Source organism: Kogia breviceps, chromosome 7, assembly GCF_026419965.1.
Source record: "Kogia breviceps isolate mKogBre1 chromosome 7, mKogBre1 haplotype 1, whole genome shotgun sequence".
Classification (NCBI taxonomy): domain Eukaryota; kingdom Metazoa; phylum Chordata; class Mammalia; order Artiodactyla; family Physeteridae; genus Kogia; species Kogia breviceps.
The window spans coordinates 24,798,941-24,817,859 of record NC_081316.1 but is presented as its reverse complement, the minus strand read 5'-3'; the positions used below and the strand labels follow the sequence as shown (position 1 = coordinate 24,817,859).

The 18,919-nt window shown below is 36.7% G+C and overlaps 1 protein-coding gene across 1 annotated transcript in view; it reads left to right on the top strand.

Annotated features, from left to right (window-relative positions):
* The window catches only part of CAPRIN1 (cell cycle associated protein 1), a 36,062-nt gene extending 19,814 nt beyond the window's left edge, over positions 1 to 16,248 (top strand). Inside the window, exons 8-19 of the mRNA XM_059069724.2 lie at positions 995 to 1,047; positions 1,125 to 1,211; positions 2,332 to 2,487; positions 2,578 to 2,686; positions 4,938 to 4,999; positions 5,481 to 5,591; positions 5,808 to 5,957; positions 6,917 to 7,067; positions 11,571 to 11,765; positions 12,257 to 12,357; positions 12,769 to 12,832; positions 14,387 to 16,248. Of these exons, the coding sequence (XP_058925707.1) occupies positions 995 to 1,047; positions 1,125 to 1,211; positions 2,332 to 2,487; positions 2,578 to 2,686; positions 4,938 to 4,999; positions 5,481 to 5,591; positions 5,808 to 5,957; positions 6,917 to 7,067; positions 11,571 to 11,765; positions 12,257 to 12,357; positions 12,769 to 12,832; positions 14,387 to 14,451 (1,304 nt within the window). The 3' untranslated portion in view covers positions 14,452 to 16,248. The remainder of the gene's footprint in view (positions 1 to 994; positions 1,048 to 1,124; positions 1,212 to 2,331; positions 2,488 to 2,577; positions 2,687 to 4,937; positions 5,000 to 5,480; positions 5,592 to 5,807; positions 5,958 to 6,916; positions 7,068 to 11,570; positions 11,766 to 12,256; positions 12,358 to 12,768; positions 12,833 to 14,386) is intronic.
* Positions 16,249 to 18,919: the final 2,671 nt, after the last annotated feature.

Here is an 18,919-nt window from a genome sequence, read left to right as displayed (position 1 = left end):
GAGTATGGATGAGGGAGCAACTGTTGTAAGGTTTTTCAAATAGATTTTCGGCTGATGTATGCAGATTTATTGCTGCTTACAATGCCAGTATATGAGGTGAATGGTATGAGGTTTTGTTCTGTTTTTTTTTAAATGATGGAGTGATTATAACTCCATGATCTTGAACTATAAATTCCTCAGTCACCAGAGATCTATTCTGGGACCTAGCACATCACTAATAGGTAGGTAAGCACTTACTATGAGGACTTTTATGATAACGTAAGATGATGAATAAAATTTTGAATACTATAGGGAGCGTTGTTGGGCCATAAATTTTATAATGGGTAAAAGCATGGATTCCAGAATCAGACTGCCTGGATAAAATCTTGGCTATAACACGTATTAGCTATGTAACTTTGAGCAACTTACTAAACTTCTCTGTACCTCAGGTTCTTCATTCAGGAAGTAATATGTAAAGTATGTATACAGTGCCTGGCACATGGTAAGCATTAGGTTGAAACTAGAAGGGAACATTGCACATCAATGGAATTTATGGTTGCAGATTTTTTTTTTTTTTTTTTTTTTCCTTTGGCTGTGCTGTGAGGCTTGTGGGATCTTAGTTCCCCAACTAGGGATCAAACCCAGGCCCAGGCAGTGAAAGTGCTGAGTCCTAATCACTGGACTGCCAGGGAATTCCCAAGACATTTTTTTTCCCCCTTACCACTTTTACCAAGTAGATTAAAATGGAGACTAGGATGCTGCTTTATTGGCATTATACTTGATCTGGAATTATTACTATTGAAACTAAAATAATTCTGGAATAAATGGTAAAGAAAACACTTTCTGAATATATTGTTGTAAGAATAATAAAATACAGAAACGTACTGTTAACTGTAACTTTGTAAATAAATTCAGACTATGTGATGGTGAACTGTTTACTTATTTGGATTTAAATGAATTGTTAACTTTAAAAAAGTTTTCTTACACTCTTTTGTATCATTTTTTAACCTCTTAGAACCTGAGCCTGCAGAAGAATACACTGAACAAAGTGAAGTTGAATCAACAGAGGTATGATTTTTATTTAATGCTACCTTTCCCTTGAAGCCTTTCAAACAGAGGTCTCAAACATTTACTTTGCTTTGCAGTATGTAAATAGACAATTTATGGCAGAAACACAGTTCAGCAGTGGTGAAAAGGAGCAGGTAGATGAGTGGACAGTTGAAACAGTTGAGGTAAGAGTTCTCTGTTACAAGGTTGATGTCTTTTGTCTTTAATTAGTAATTCTTATCTCTCCTAAGAACAATTTTAGATTGTTAAGTGTTTTGCATTCTTAGTACATTTATTAGAATAACAAACTCATTATGTAAGACTGTTCTGTTTAAAAGGTGGTTTGTTTGTCTTTGTGGATATTTAATATAATTACTGCTTTGCTGATCCAGTTACAAAAATATATACAAATATCCATTTATAATTTATGGGGTTAATCTGTCTATTAAAGTATATAATTTGTCTGTTATCAGGTTGCTCTATAAAAATCTGGGCTCCCACATGGATAGCCTTCAGAAAGATTACCTTACAGGGGTACATTGGAGTGTCATCTGAGACTTCTTCACCCTAGTGCTGTTTGGTTACCAGGCTCTGTTAGCTCAGTATTGCTTACAAAGGAAATAAGGTTGTTACAAAGGAAATAAGGTTGTGACTTGCCCAGGCTTAACAGATACGACTTGCCCAGGCTTAAAAGCCAGACAGAGGAATATTAATTTGATGTAATAAAAATTAGTGATATTTCTCAGCAGGTCAGGGAATTACTAAAAACAATAATCAGGAGAAATTATTAGAGCTAGAAAAATGACAGGTAGAGTGAGCTTTGGCTTTTGTAGCAGTTTTGATGAGGTGATAGAGCTTGATCCTATGGTATTGCCAGAGAGAATGAAATGATAGGAACTCAAAGCTTGATGATAATAATAGCTAACATTTCTTGAATGCTCATTATATATCAGGTACTGAGATATATATTTGATATAGATATATAGGTTTGCTTAATATAGAAGGCTTAACAGTTTAAGCAAAACACATGATTTTAGGAAGTTATCACAGGTAGTCTTTCTTGAAAGCAGTTTACAAGGTAAATCTGAAATGCTACATGGTGACCCTGTGGAATTGGGAACACTGTAGAAGTCATAGCATTGATCAGAATGTTAAATTTGGCATAATTTGGTCAGTTGAATACATTCCAGTCTGCTATTGTGTTTACAGTGTAGGTGGCATATGTAATTTGGGGACCAATCGTGATAATGAGTGGAGCTCTGTCACTCTACCAACCCGGTCCCCTCTCCTTCTCTCCCATTTTAGGTGGTAAATTCACTCCAGCAGCAACCTCAGGCTGCATCTCCTTCAGTACCAGAGCCCCACTCTTTGACCCCAGTAGCTCAGGCAGATCCCCTCGTGAGAAGACAGCGAGTACAGGACCTTATGGCGCAAATGCAGGGGCCCTATAATTTCATACAGGTAGGTGCAGTTTAGTCAAACACTATGACAGAAGGGTTAAGTGTTTACATTATTTAACTTAATTCCATTACATTCTACCTAAACTTGTAGGATTCAATGCTGGATTTTGAAAACCAGACCCTTGATCCTGCCATTGTATCTGCACAGCCTATGAATCCAGCACAGAACATGGACATACCCCAGCTGGTTTGCCCTCCAGGTTAGTAATGATACATGTTTATGTGAGAAATAAAGTATAGAGCCAATGCTTTCAGGTTTTGTAAAGTTTATGAAAATTAATTTTTTTCTTTTTAATGCTTAACTTTTAGATCTTGAATCTTTTTATTTATTTATTTTAAAATATTTATTTATTTATTTGTTTGTTTACTTTGGCTGCACTGGGTCTTAGTTGTGGCATGCGGGATCTTCGCTGCGGCATGCGGGATCCTTTTTTTTTTTTTAGTTGTGGCATGCGGGCTTCTTAGTTGCGGCATGCGGACTCCCAGTTGCGGCATGTGTGCGGGATCCAGCTCCCTGACCAGGGACCGAACCTGGGCCCCCTGCATTGGGAGCGTGGAGTCCTACCCACTGGACCACCAGGGAAGTCTTTGTATCTTTTAATTCGATGAGAAATGTTACTGTTTTTTCCTGTAATATGAATAATACCTGTAGTTCCATTGTTGGTGGTGGTGGATTTTTTTTTTTTGTAACTTTATTGGCATACAGAAATACAGAAAAGTACATGCAAATTTATAGCACAGTGAGTTTTCACAAACTTGAACACGCCAGCACCCAAAAGTGGAACTTTACCAGTACCCCAGAAGCCTATTTGTGTTCCCTTTTAGTCGGTAGTTACCTCTCTCCTTGTCCCATTAGTAACCACTTCCTGACTTGTAAAACTGTAGACCTGTTTTTCTTGTTTTTGTGTATAAATGAAATTTTGCTTGGCTATTTATATTTCAAAATTAATCTCAGAATCTAGTATTAACAGGTGTCTTTCTCTGAAGGATGATTGCACCTTTTTAGGAGAATTTCTGAACATTTTATTACTTAAATAAAAAATGAGATGCAATAGTGGAGTGGGTAAGGGAATGCTCAAGAGGAAAGTGGAAGAGATAGTAAGTTTCAAACTCTTACTAGTCTTACACCATTATTTGAAACAGCAGCATACTAAATATGGTTGGTGCCTTTGTATCAGCTTAAGTGGAGCATCTCTTTAGGACCATTAGTAATTTTAAGTCTTGTTTTTTTCCCTACAGCATGTCAGCATTAAGGGCATAAAACTGGAACCATGTAAAGTAACACATTTAATGTTGTTAATCTTAAGTGTCATAAAAGGAGTTGCTGGTAATAGCATGTTTAATGAACACAGTTAATATGGTTAAGGTAATTAGGATTTCTCTAAAGTAAAGGGAGCTCATATCTCTACCAAGAGTTAGAAAACAGATCAGTGTTCATTTTTTGAGCTCTACCAGAGGAAGAAAATACATAGTTTTCTTAGCTGCGCCAGTCAACACATGCAGCACTGATGTAACCTGTAAAGCTGTTTAGATGTTCAGGTAAGGCTGAGTTCACTAGACTCCCCAGTGAAAACGGATGATTTCCAAATGGCTAATGAAAGATACTGTATTTTTGATTATCTAACGGTGATTTGGGAGAGTAGTGGAAGGATGGTGAGAGTTGGCAAGAATATGCACATTGAATTGAATATAGGCTTTTTAAAGGTATGTTTTTACTTTTTCCAGTGGAAACATTTGAAATTATATTGAAAGTTGATAATGTTAAAATGTTACTGAATATTATCTAAAAGTTCTGAGTAAGAGTAATGCTACTTTATGGTTACTGCTTTTTTTTGTTTTGTTAAATTAATTAATTAATTAATTAATCCTTGGCTGTGTTGGGTCTTCATTTCTGCGCAAGGGCTTTCTCTAGTTGCGGCGAGTGGGGGCCACTCTTCTTCATGGTGCGCTGGCCTCTCACTGTCGCAGCCTCTCTTGCTGCGGAGCGCAGGCTCGGTAGTTGTGGCTCACGGGCCCAGTTGCTCCGCAGCATGTGTGATCCTCCCAGACCAGGGCTCGAACCTGTGTCCCTTGCATTGGCAGGCGGATTTTCAACCACTGCGCCACCAGGGAAGCCTTGGTTACTGCTTTAAAAGGCTCTTTGTGGGTAACATTAGCATTGATTCTTACCATTCTGCTCTATACCTCTTCATTAGTACTGTCTCACTAACACTTTGCAAAACAAAGTGAAGGCCATTGTGACAGTTGACTTATAATGACTATCAATTAATTGAAAATGCTCACTTGAAAGCTAAAATCCTGCCTATACTTCCCCATTTATTTTCATGATTGCTGAAAAGTTTATATAGGATTTGGCTATAAAACATTGACTTTAAAGAGCAAGTAAAGGTATTTAGACATCTCTGAAGAAATTTGATTTTGTATGACAGTATTTTTTGATCAATTTTGCAGTTCATTCTGAATCTAGACTTGCTCAACCTAATCAAGTTTCTGTACAACCAGAAGCTACACAGGTAAGAGTGATATAAATATTTTTGCAGGTTTTTGTTTTTAATCGTTTCTTGGGTCTCTTTCTTAGTTAGCTTATGAAAACCAGGTAGGAATTTGTTAAGTGTCCAAATCTGGCATGGGTAGCTATCAGCCTTTATTTCCATCTTTACATTTATTTTTCTTTTGATGAACTAAAATAATTTTTTTGTGAATCCTTGTGTTTTTATAATTATAAAGAAGGAAGAAGGTTTTTAATTTTGAACTGAGAATTTAAGAAGACATATTTTAGATTTCATAATTTTAAAACTTAGTGTAGATGTTATCTACATTTGTGGGGAGCTTCATAACTGGACTAGGGTTTATTTAACTTTGAGCTTTAATAATATATATACATCTGCAGTTGTTACGTTTTATAGTCTCTTTATCATATCTATTTCTTAGCCTTGTATGTATTAAAGGTGGTTTATAACAGAATGAAGCTTTGATTTCTTTACTTCTTTGTAGGTTCCTTTGGTTTCATCCACAAGTGAGGGCTATACAGCATCTCAACCCTTGTACCAGCCTTCTCATGCTACCGAGCAACGACCACAAAAGGAACCAATTGACCAGATTCAGGCAAGTTCTGTTACCAGGTCATGTAAACTTGATGAGGCAATTATACATGAATTGGGTGGAGGTAAATAACTTAATATAGTGTCTCTTAGTTTTGGACCCAATGCATGCACTGTAGTATTTTTGTTTCATAAAATAGTTGAGGTTGTTAACAATACGTATGGGTAGTAGACTTGGCTTAGTTTACCACTAAAGTGCGATTATTCACTTTGTGTTTAGGCAACAATCTCTTTAAATACAGACCAGACTACAGCATCATCATCCCTTCCTGCTGCTTCTCAGCCTCAGGTGTTCCAGGCTGGGACAAGCAAACCTTTACATAGCAGTGGAATCAATGTAAATGCAGCTCCATTCCAGTCCATGCAAACGGTAAGCAAATTAATTCAACTAACATTAAGTGCCTGGTGTGTACTATCTTCATGCTAGAGTCTCAACAGAAAGTCTTTATTTAACTTTGTGCTTGAGTCTGCATCTACCCTAACTGTAGGGTATATTTAATTGAACACAAACTCTCATTTTTTTCTGTTCCCAGAGATAAATTTGAGTCTTAGGAGTTATGTGCCCATATCTTCTTGTTTTGTAGTTTCACCATTTTGATTTGATTAACAAAATTTTAAACATGAAAAAAGTAGACTAGTATAACATCTATTATATATATATATAGATCATTACCTAGATTTAACAACTGTTTACACTTTGCCATATTTGCTTAATCTTTTATTTTACTAAAGTATATCTCAAAGTAAAGTAATGGACATTATGGTACTTCACCCTGGTTCTTCAGTAAGCATCTCTAAATTGCAGAATTTCTAGAAAATAATGATAATGAAAATACTGAGATTGATGGGATACAGCCAACCAAAACTGCTCACAGGAAAATTCAGAGTTAAATGCTTAAGATATAATTTTTGATTAAAATATCAATAAAAATAAAATAATTATTTAAATTAAAGTTCTTAGATTTAATTTCTGTAAGTGATATTTTATCAGGGGTTTGCATCTTTTAAAAAGATTTCTCATTTATAATAGCATTTCCAAGGCTTCTGATTATATGTCTTTTAAGATTTTTAATCCCCATTTATACTCTGCTTTAAGTGCTGTATGGTATATATGTATTTTCGACATTGAAGTGCATGAACTGAGGGTGTGTGTGTGTGTGTGTGTGTGTGTATGAGAGAGAGAGAGAGAGAGAGAGAGAGATGTCTGAGACTTCTGTAATGGTCTTTCTTACATTTCAGGTAAAACCAGAATTGAGATCTGCTGTGTTAAAAGTAGGGAAGTGATTAGCGTAAAGGGAAGAACTAATCCTTTACTTTATTTACTTATAGGTGTTCAATATGAATGCCCCAGTTCCTCCTGTTAATGAACCAGAAACTTTAAAACAGCAAAATCAGTACCAGACCAGTTATAACCAGAGCTTTTCCAGTCAGCCTCACCAAGTAGAACAAACAGAGCTTCAGCAAGAACAGCTTCAAACAGGTAGGAAAACCAGTGTCATCTCCTTGACTACTTGCTTTGCAGTGCAGTTATTGACAGTGTTAGGAGGTTTGGACTTTTGAGTAGCAGTGTCCAAGAGTTTGTTTTGGTAGTGACCATATGAATTTTTCATTGCTGATCCTGAGTAAAATCAAGCCCATATTTGCTGTATGTGAATTATTGTAGTTTTTGGAGGCTTTATGCTCATTTTCCGTTGGTTAGTGAGTTTTCATAATGTCCTGTCCTATTTCATTATGTGATTTTAGCAGAATTAAACTTGTTATTCAAATTGTGATCAACTTTGCTCTTAATTGCTAATTATTTGAAGCCTGCTGGCATGATACCTGGCAGCAAGTTGGTTATACAAAATTAAGCAGTAAAGGAGTTGGTGTGGCTGCATTTGGTGGACTAGGTTGAAATAAGGTCCTTGTTGGCAAGTAAGGTCATAATTTGGCCAGTTGTCATACCTATCACAATAATAATGCGGATATAGATATTTTAGATTTCTTACATTTGTAAGACATAAATAGCTTTTTTAGGTCTTTGGTTATTTAATTCTTAAGAGATTTAATTGGAATCGCACAACAAGCTAGCAAACCCTATTAAGAACCATAGGAGTTAATACTTTTAATTTTATTGGACTGACTGATGTGAGTAACTGGACTGACTGGTGTGAGTAATTATCTCTAATTGTCTAATTTCTTGACAGACTTGGGTCAACATTGATTTTTTTCGTATATATCGCCATAGTATTCAGCATCACTAATCAGGGAGGTTGAATCAACCACAGTCTGACAGAAATTTGGCAGTTACGCTATCTGTGTTTTTGAATGATAAAACTGGAGTTCTTGTTCTCAGGCTCCTTTAATTATGCATTGCCATGTACAGGCGTACCTTGAGGATATTGCAGGTTCGGTTCCAGACCACTGCAATAAAGCAAATATCTCAAAGTGAGTCACGTGAAATTTTTGGTTTCCTAGTGCATATAAGAATTCTGTTCACACTATACTGTAGCCTATGATGTGTGCAATAGTAGCATTATGTCTAAAAAAAACAGTGTACATGAATTAATTAAAAAATACTTTATTATCAAAAAATGCTAACAATCCTGAGACCTCAATGAGTCATAGTAGTAACGTCAAAGATTGCTGATTACAGATCACCATAACATACAATAATGAAACAGTTTGAAATATTGAAAGAAATACCAAAATGTGACCCAGAGACATGAAGTGAGCAAGTGCTGTTGGAAAAATGGTACTAACAGACTTGCTCTACACAAGGTTGCCACAAACATTCAATTTGTAAAAACAAAACAAAACAAATACAGTATCTGTGAAGAGCAATAAAGAGAAGCACAATAAAACGAGGCATGCCTGTATTCATAAGTTGGTTGTGGAGCAGATATATTTGGTGCCTTTAGACATTATGCTAATATGCTTGCTGTTTTACCTTTTTTTCAGATGGTGTAATGAAATTAAAAATTACTGTATATCATTTGATTTGGTTAGTTTGGCCCTTTGTGCCAGTTGATTTCAAGCTATCTTGTTCTTATATTCTACTTGATATTACTAATTGACCATGAAGCACTGTACTAGATAACCGTTTGGTACCATTTCAAAATACACATTATTTATGAAACTTAACTTCATAACATTTACAGATATTTTCAGTAAAAAATCAAATCGGCCCGTATGCTTTGCTCAAACACCTCCACCCTACCACTCTGATCTAGGCAGCCATCAGCTCTTATCTGGAATATTGCAGTTGTCTCCCTTGACTCTTATTTTAGTCCAGTCTGTTCTCCACAAAGTAGCCAGAGTGATTTTTTTTTTTTTTTTTTTTTTTTTTTGCGGTATGCGGGCCTCTCACTGTTGTGGCCTCTCCCGTTGCGGAGCACAGGCTCCGGATGCGCAGGCTCAGCGGCCATAGCTCACGGGCTTAGTTGCTCCGCGGCACGTGGGATCTTCCCGGACCAGGGCACGAACCCGTGTCTCCTGCATCGGCAGGCGGATTCTCAACCACTGCGCCAGCAGGGAAGCCCCAGAGTGATTATTTTTAAATGTAAATCAGATGTCTGTCTCCTGTTCAGAACCTCCCAGTGACTGCCAATTACATTTAGAAAAGAAATCCAAAAGTCTTTACCTTGGTTTACAAGATCCATGATCTAGCCTCTGCCTTAATTCTGTTGTACATCCTGTTTTCTTCCTTATGTGCCCATACCAGCCACAAACACAAACTCTTTCCTTTCTCAGGGCCTTTACAGTTTCTTTTCTTTTTGCCTGAAACTTTCTTCCACTGATGTTTGCATGGTTTGCTTCTTGACTTTTAGGTCTATGCTCAGATATCACCTCACAGAGACTTGCCTTGTCCAAATGTAATGTTCTCACTTGGTCACTCATTTATTCTACTTGGTGTTTTCCTTAATCACTTATTACCTGATACAGTATAGATGTTTTTACTTGTATGTATATTTTATTTCCTTATTATTTCCCATTATTAAAACTTCCTTATGGGCAAAGATTATGTGTTGGTAGCTAACTCGTCCCTTGTGTCTAGGACCAGGCCTGGCAGGTTGAGGACATTCTGATATTTGTTGAACAAGGCAGTGTATCCCATCATTCCAGAAGTTTTGTTTTAATCTGAATTAGTATCTAGTCAGGAACAACATGAAAAAAGGATCTGGGGCTTCCCTGGTGGCGCAGTGGTTGAGAATCCGCCTGCCGATGCAGGGGACACGGGTTCGTGCCCCGGTCCGGGAAGATCCCACATGCCGTGGAGCGGCTGGGCCCGCGGGCCGTGGCCGCTGGGCCTGCGCGTCCGGAGCCTGTGCTCTGCAGCGGAAGAGGCCGCAGCAGTGAGAGGCCCGTGTAACACACACACAAAAAAAAAAAAGGATCTGGCAAGGATCTTTGACTATTTTTTATGGACTAGTGTTTATGCTTTACACGCACTCAAATAGGAATTCTGGTATTTTAAAATAAAGATCACCCTTTAATTGTTCTACTTTGAGTTTCTTGCAGTGAGATTTGACCAAAAAGCATAATAGAATTCTTACTGATAAAAAGTGAGTTGAAAATTCAGTTCTTCTACTTTTTACTTGCATATGAATGAATCTTTTTATTTTTTTAAAATTTTTATTATATTTTGGCCATGGCGCAAGGCATGTGAGATCTTAGTTCCCCCACCAGGGATTGAATCTGTGCGCCCCCCCCCGCTGCAGTGAAAGTGCAGAGTCCTAACCACTGGACCACTAGGGAATTCCCTGAATGAATCTTTTTAGATAGAAAATGTTACTGGTACTTGTGATATTTGCTTATAAGTTTAAATTTGGGGAATGTAGTAAAAGGTAATTTATGTAGAAAGAGCACATTGTGACTAGTGTCTCTGGTCCATTACATAGTTTAAAAAGGAGTCATGACCCCTTCTGTTCCTAGGCATTCTCTAGCTTTTTCATTGCAAAATATCATTCTAAGAACTAATAAATGTGGGTTTCTTGAGGTTATAAAATAGCTCAGCTAAATATTTTCAAGACTCACATCACCTTTTCTCTCTGCCCAAACATGGGAGATTTGGGCTGACTAGAGGCTGCTGACTCTTTTTGTTCCTGGGGTGTGGGCCTTCCTTTGGTCTATACCTTCCTCAACTCCCAAAGATACCTTTAGCACTGTTTTTTCTCCCCTGTAAATTATGAACATTGGGGTAATACCTGAAATGTACCTTGGTATTTCATTTTTGAAGGTTTCTAGATTTTAGACTTCTCCACATTGTGGAAGGAGGAGGGGTGGGGTATAAGATAGTGTGGACCTTCTAGAACCTTCCCTTCACTCCAGGGGGTTGAGTGCCAGTGTGAGTACCATTTAACTCTCTTCTAAATAGGCTGTGCTTTAAAAGTACTTGAAATGTACTGAAGTATTAGGGTGGGGTGTAAGTTGAAGGCCTCTGCTGATTTATCTTTGTAATTGAGTATTCTAGCATATAGCTGCTTAGCTATGGCAGAGTATGTTTTTGTATGTTTTAATAAGTATCAAGGAAAATTTAAAAGAATAAGAAAACTACCATTAGGAGCTTTATAATGAAATAATTAAATGGTACAAGATGGTAAGTATTTCAGTACGTAAGATCTTTTGACTGTTGTGGGTCTCTTGTGCTATAAGCAGATGCCTCTCAGAATATGTTTAATAATATAGCCTTTCAAGTCATTTGGAAGGATAGAATTGTGTGCTCTCGCACAATGTGCACTTTGAAAGGTTTGGAATTTGTTGGAGAATTGTATTCCCTTTAGCTTAATACAGGAGAAAGACAGGGACTTCATTAATGTGTAGTTTTCCCTATTGTTAATATGAAAATTTAAAGACAGAATTAAACTTTGAGGAAACTGTTTAAGACATTTCTTAAACCAGAAAGCATGTAGGAAATCAGACAAATTGTAATGAGCTGTGTGTTTGTGTATATCTGGGTGTGTATATACATATGTATGTATGTATGTATTTTTTTCTTTTATAGTGGTTGGCACTTACCACGGTTCCCAGGACCAGACCCATCAAGTGACTGGTAACCACCAGCAGCCTCCCCAGCAGAACACTGGATTTCCACGTAGCAGTCAGCCCTATTACAACAGTCGTGGTGTGTCTCGTGGAGGCTCCCGTGGTGCTAGAGGCTTGATGAATGGATACAGGGGACCTGCTAATGGATTCAGAGGTAAAAACAAAAACAAAAAAACCACAGAAAGCAAGTTCATGTTCTTTTCTGACTTGCACAATATATAGAAATATGTCATATGATTTTTAGGAAAAATATGTATCTCTCTCTCTGCATTAGCTTTTTATGTATAACATAAACATTTTTAGTATGTGTTGATACCGTCATTTAAATTGGCAAAATTGGGACTGAGTTTTTTTGTATGTATCAAACCCATGTCTACCACTGTCCTGTTGGGGATATTGCTTTCTATAAATTATCAGACCTTATGGAGATTTTTTTGTTATTTTTGTGTGTGTATGTGCATGCATGGGTGAAAATTTCATCCTCTAAGGCAGTTAATGTATAAACAGATTAGATCAGGATAAGAGATTAGTTTGAATAACTAGCATAGCTTACAGTTTTTCAGTTTTTCCCTTGGTCAGTAATGAGAAAGTAAAAATTCGCTTTGAAGATAAGAAAGTTGTTTTTTTTCTTGTCCTAAATTTTAGGAGGATATGATGGTTACCGCGCTTCATTCTCTAACACTCCAAACAGTGGATATACACAGTCTCAGTTCAGTGCTCCCCGGGACTACTCTGGCTATCAGCGGGTAGGTAAAATTGTTTATAAAATATAAACCTGACCTAAATACCCCAATGAAAGGGACTAATGTAGTTGCTTGATGCACTTGAGCAACTAAGTAATTTGGGGCTAATTTTGTACCTTGTACAAGATACTTCCTTATGGAGAATGATGACTTTTGCTTTTCTTAGCACTCAATATAGGTATTCATTTAATAGAGGCTGGTAAAAACAGTGATTTTTAAGAGCTGAGAAATATCTCATTGATCTTGAGAACAGAAGTATGATTAAAGAATAACTTGTAGTAATGCTATATTTAAATGTCTAAAAGAATAAGAAAGAATTCTGTATTCTACAAGTGTTAGACTGTAAGAATAGAGATAGGTGGGTAAGCATTAAAAAATTGCCTTTTCTTCAGTACTAACTAGCTTGTCTTTTAGGATGGATATCAGCAGAATTTCAAGCGAGGCTCTGGGCAGAGTGGACCACGGGGAGCCCCACGAGGTAATATTTTGTGGTGGTGATCCTAGCTCCTAAGTGGAGCTTCTGTTCTGGCCTTGGAAGAGCTGTTCATAGTCTGCATGTAGGTTACATGTTAGGAATACATTTATCATTTCCAGACTTGTTGCTAGGGATTATATGAAATGCTCTGTTTCTAAAACTTATCTTGAACCCAAATTTAATTTTTTGAATGACTTTCCCTGTTATTATATAAACTGTCTTGAAAACTAGAACATTTCTCCTCCTCAGAAAAAGTGTTTTTCCAACTGCAAATTATTTTTCAGGTCCTAAAACCTGCTACATGTTTTTAGGAAATACTTACCAAAACATTTTTGTAAGACATTTTTGGAATGAGATTAAACATTTATATAAATTTATTATTCCTCTTTCATTTTTGAAACATGCATATTATATTTTAGGGCCAGAAACCCTTTAATGGCCGGATAAGCCATAGTTACATTTAGAGAACCATTTAGAAGTAATAGAACTAATTGAAATTTCACTGCCTTTTGGACTATTATTAGTGATATAAATGTCAAATTATTTCTGACTTTGAAACAAAACCTCCCAATTCCTAACTAACTTACAGAACTATACTTAAAAATTATAGGTTTTAAGAGTTTTTGGGTTTTGTCTATTACCATAGGAAAACTACTTACTATTTGGGTAGGAAGTCAATCTATGTAACAATTAGAGGTATCGTTTCATATGATCTGAAGTTCTAAATGGTTCTCTGATTGGAAGGAAGTAAAATTGAATAGATTTCCTCTAGATATTGGCCATACCATGTATAAAATGTATGTTAAGGAGGAATTACAAAGTACTTTGATTTTAATGCTAGTAGAAACTGGCCAGCAAAAAAGGTGCATTTTTTTTTTTTTTAAAAATTATGGATCACTTGAGAATTACTGACTTGAAGTATCAAAGGATATTTGCATGTGAATGTGGGTTATGTTCTTCTTTCTCACCTTGTAGCATATTCTATGAAAGTTGAGTTGACCGGTAGCTAAAAATCTGTTTTAACAGCATGTAAAAAGTTACTTTATCTGTTACAAGTTATTATACAATTTTGAATGTTATGTAGTTTCTTTTTAACAGTTTAGGTAATAAGGTCTGTTTTTCATTCTGGTGCTTTTATTAATTTTGATAGTATGATGTTATTTACTTACTGAAATGTAAGCTAGAGTGTACACTAGAATGTAAGCTCCATGAGAGCAGGTACCTTGTCTGTCTTCACTGCTGTATCTATTTCCAACGCCTGATGACAGTGCCTGGCACATAGTAGGCACTCAATAAATACTTGTTGAATGAATGAATGAATGAGTACTGGTGGAATACTCCATTAGCTCTACTCTTCTTTTAGCTAGAGAACATGAGCAAATTTGCGCATGACAACTTCCAGGACAGGTGAAACTTGAACACTGAAGAATTGACCTCTTAAACCTAATAATGTGGTGACAAGCTGCCCACATGCTTCTTGACTTCAGATGAAAATCTGCTTGAAGGCAAAATAAATAATATTTGAAAGAAAAACCAAATGCCATTTTTGTCTTCTAGGTCGTGGAGGGCCCCCAAGACCCAACAGAGGGATGCCGCAAATGAACACTCAGCAAGTGAATTAATCTGATTCACAGGATTATGTTTAATCGCCAAAAACACACTGGCCAGTGTACCATAATATGTTACCAGAAGAGTTATTATCTATTTGTTCTCCCTTTCAGGAAACTCATTGTAAAGGGACTGTTTTCATCCCATAAAGACAGGACTACAATTGTCAGCTTTATATTACCTGGATATGGAAGGAAACTATTTTTACTCTGCATGTTCTGTCCTAAACGTCACCTTGAGTCTTGCACATGATACTCAGATTCCTCACCCTTGCTTAGGAGTAAAACATCATATACTTTAACGGGGTGGTATCTCCATAGTTATTTTAAGTGGCTTGGAAAAAGCAAGATTGACTTGACTTTGGATAAAATCTACAAATCAGCCCTATTATTCACTGGTAATTGACAAAACTGTTTCCCTTGAAAGGAAGATGGAAGGAGTGGAGTGTGGTTTGGCATAACAACTGCATTTCACAGCTTTTCCAGTTAAGTTGGAGCACTGAACATTTAGATGCATATTAGATGCATACCAAATTATGCATGGGTCCTTAATCACACATATAAGGCTGGCTACCAGCCTTAGGGTTTGACACAGCACTGTTCATTCTCTGGCCAGACGACTGTGGTTAAAAACACATGTAAATTGCTTTTTAACAGCTGAAACTATAAGACAAAGCCAAAATGCAAAATTAGGCTTTGATTGGCACTTTTTGAAAAATATGCAACAAATAAGGGATATAATCTGGATGGCCGCTTCTGTACTTAATGTGAAATATTTAGATACCTTTTTGAACACTTAACAGTTTCTTTGACAATGACTTTTGTAAGGATTGGTACTATTTATCATTCCTTATGATGTACATTGTCTGTCACTAATCCTTGGATCTTGCTGTATTGTCACCTAAATTGGTACAGGTACTGATGAAAATATCTAATGGATAATCATAACAACCTTGGTCACATGTTTTTCCTGCAGCCTGAAAGTTTTTAAAAGAAAAAGATATCAAATGCCTGCTGCTACCACCCTTTTAAATTGCTATCTTTTGAAAAGCACCAGTATGTGTTTTAGATTGATTTCCCTATTTTAGGGAAATGACAGTCAGTAGTTTCAGTTCTGATGGTATAAGCAAACAAATAAAACATGTTTATAAAAGTTGTATCTTGAAACACTGGTGTTCAACAGCTAGCAGCTTATGTGGTTCACCCCATGCAGTTAGTGTTCCAAATTTTATGGTTATCTCCAGCAGCTGTTTCTGTAGTACTTGCACTTATCTTTTGTCTAACCCTAATTGAATTATCCATTTCTCATGGAGGTATTTATATTCAAAGTGGTGATTCCTTCCCATAGATGTATAGGGAGAGTCCCAAGTTTGATGAAGAGGACAGTTTAGTAATTTATGTACTATGTTGAAATTTGTGCTAGCAGTTGGAGCACTAGTTCTGTGTGCCTATGAAGTTAATGCTGCTTGTTGTATCCCACTTGGACTTCATGGAGAATTAATCCCACCTATTAAGCAAAGGCTACTAAGTTAATGTATTTTCTGTGCAGAAATTGAATTTAGTCTTCAGCCTTTAGCTAAGGAATTTTTCCAGTAGGTAGGTGCTCAGCTACTTCTAAAAAAGAGAAACAAAAAACCCCCACAAAACCATTCTCAAACGTTCATCATTAGACAACTGGAGTTTTTGCTGGTTTTGTAACCTACTAAAATGGTTAGGCTATTGAACATTCCACATTCAGAAGTTTTGTAGGGTGGTGGGGAATGGGGGGGAATCTTCAATGTTTATTTTAAAATAAAAGAAGTTCTTTTCTCATGTGTGGTTGTGGTACATCATATTGGAAGGGTTATCTGTTTTACTTTTGCAAATAAGTTTCTTCTGCTAGCACCTCCCCTTGTGTGCTTTAAATGACATCTGCCTGGGATGTACCACAACCATATGTTTGCTGTATTTTAGGGGGATAGATAAAATATTCGTGATTTACTGGGTAATCCCTATAGATGATGTATGCTTACAATCCTATATATAAAACTAAATTTGCTGTGTAGAAAATAATTTCATGAGATTTAAAATCAAAATTGAAGTAAGCAAGTTATTTATACAGTGATCTCTGTGAATCAGTTCAGAGATGGGATGGAGGAGAAATGCTCTCTAGGTTTCAAACTTCTATGCATTAGTGCAGATGCTGTGGATATGTAAAGGTGTTAGTAGTTTGATTATTTCTATGTATGTTTTTAAAAGAATCATTTGTTCCTTTTGAGATACTATGCTTTTTTCTTTTGGCATTCTACCATTGTAGTCTAAATCTAAAGCTTTTATGCCTCAATTTTATGCCTCAATTCAGACTATATTTTTTAAAGCAGTGCCTCATTATGGGGCAGAGAACTTTTTAAAAAGTCCCATTAAGATCTGAGTCTTGGTACTAGGTGTTCTGTATAATATGTGAATACTTGTCCTACCTGCAGAAGGCCTTGTTTGGGCAAATGCATATTCTAGCAGAGCTGAAAGAAAATGATTGTCACACGTGGCACTGCAGCTTCTTGGTATAGCAAGACTCCACATATAAAGTACTTTCAAGTAAATGCACAGTATCAGTCATCTCATGTGGACGATGAGACTTCTATTTTAAAGCTTTAAGGTAGAGTGTCATTGATTACCTTGGTTAGGGCATTTTTTTTTTCAGATCCTAATATCCCTAAAGAATATGAAAGTTTTTCTGATCATCGTATCTTGATATTAAAATGAAATCCGTTACATATTTTTAATCAGTTAGCTTCTGCAGTTCTTTTGTCTCCTATGTATATGACTCTGTTATGTGGGAGACTTCACTTAGAGACATGAGAATGTGTGTTTACTCTCAGAAGGCTAATGAACTGAGATGCTCTGTCGACAAGCAGTTCATAAAATGTAGAAGGTAGTTGAGTAGTCAGCTTCCTAAGTGTCTTAGGAAATTTGTATTGTTCATTATATTTTTAGTAATATATCTTATTAGGGGAAATGGGATACAGCTAAGCACAGAGTTAAAACCCTTCATTTCATCTTTAAGCTTCTGAATCCCCATCCCACTTGAGTTCTTATTAAGAACTCTGAAGTTTTATTGACTATAAGTTATATCAAAAGAATCAGTATTGCCCTTGAGCTTACCTGTTCTAAAGAGTTAATGGGGAGGGAGACCCCCTCAGGAATATGAAAGTAATTTGTTAAGCCTCATCTCTATACCCTTTCCCATTTTGAATTCTGCAAAACTACTGGTAAAGACTAGTGAATGTTTTAAATTACATTAGATTAAATTATATTAAAACCTGATACTTTATTGTCCTTGAGTGAAGTTTGCTTTAGTTTATACCATCAAGCAAAGCTCTAAGTGAAGAAGTGCTACTTGTGAGAGGAGAGGAAAAAAATTAAATCTCTGGTAGCCTTGCCTTACTTACTTGTTAGACTACTACATTCTTCTCAGTTGGGATTTCAGTACCTTACTTTAACAGCTGTTCTGAAGCCTAATCCAGTCCCATGCAGAAGACTGGCTCCTTAAGTTTGTAAGTAGTGAAAGACCACCTGATTTAGTAAAGACAATTTTTAGTGTTGTGTTCTTAACTTGTAATATTGGTTTTCTTTAAGTTCAGTGTGTTTATTAGGGAGCCACTGTATTAAGTCAGTAAACTAATGCTTCATTCAGCAAATTTGGGTACTCTTTGCCAGGCCACCATTCCAAGCACTAAGCATTCAGTGGTGACAGAATCACTGTGGTTCCTGCTTTCATTGAACAGTCTAATCAAAGATTTTGACGTGATGACACTGAAGTATAGCAAAAGCCATGATGGAGCAACATGGTTGATGATAGATATTAAGGCCATGATAGGATATGACCCAGTTAAAATGATCAGGAAAGACTTTTGAGAGGAATAATTAAGACTTGAAAGATGAGGAGTAGTAAACTAGTAAAGAAGGGGAGAGAACCGCGTGTCCCAAGTCCAGCCTCCAGTGACTGAGAAAGGCTCTCTGGCTCAAGTGAAAAGAGTACAGATTTAGTAGACCTAGAAAGAGGCTGAAGCAACAGGGTACTAAGAATAGCTTTGTAAGTTCGATTCCATGTTTTGTCTCTAACAGTTGGAAACAAGATTTCCTAGCTGTGTGTATAGGGGGTGGGGTTGCGGGGGGTGGGGAGAGGATGGTGGGTCACCTAATAAAATTGCCATTTAAGAACGCTCAGTGCATGGAATTCCACTGCGGTCCAGTGGTTAGGACTCTGCTTTCACTGCTGTGGGCCCGGGTTCAGTCCCTGGTTGGGGAACTAAGATCTTGCAAGCCTCGTGGAGCAGCAAAAACAAAGCAACAACAACAAAACAAAACCCCCAAAACAGTGCAGTGTTGAGAACAAAATAATGTGCAAGAGATGACCATTGGAGTAGCCCATGTAAGAAACGATTACAACATAAAGTGGAGGGTGGTAGTAAATGGGATTCTACATATTTCCTCTCTAACCGGC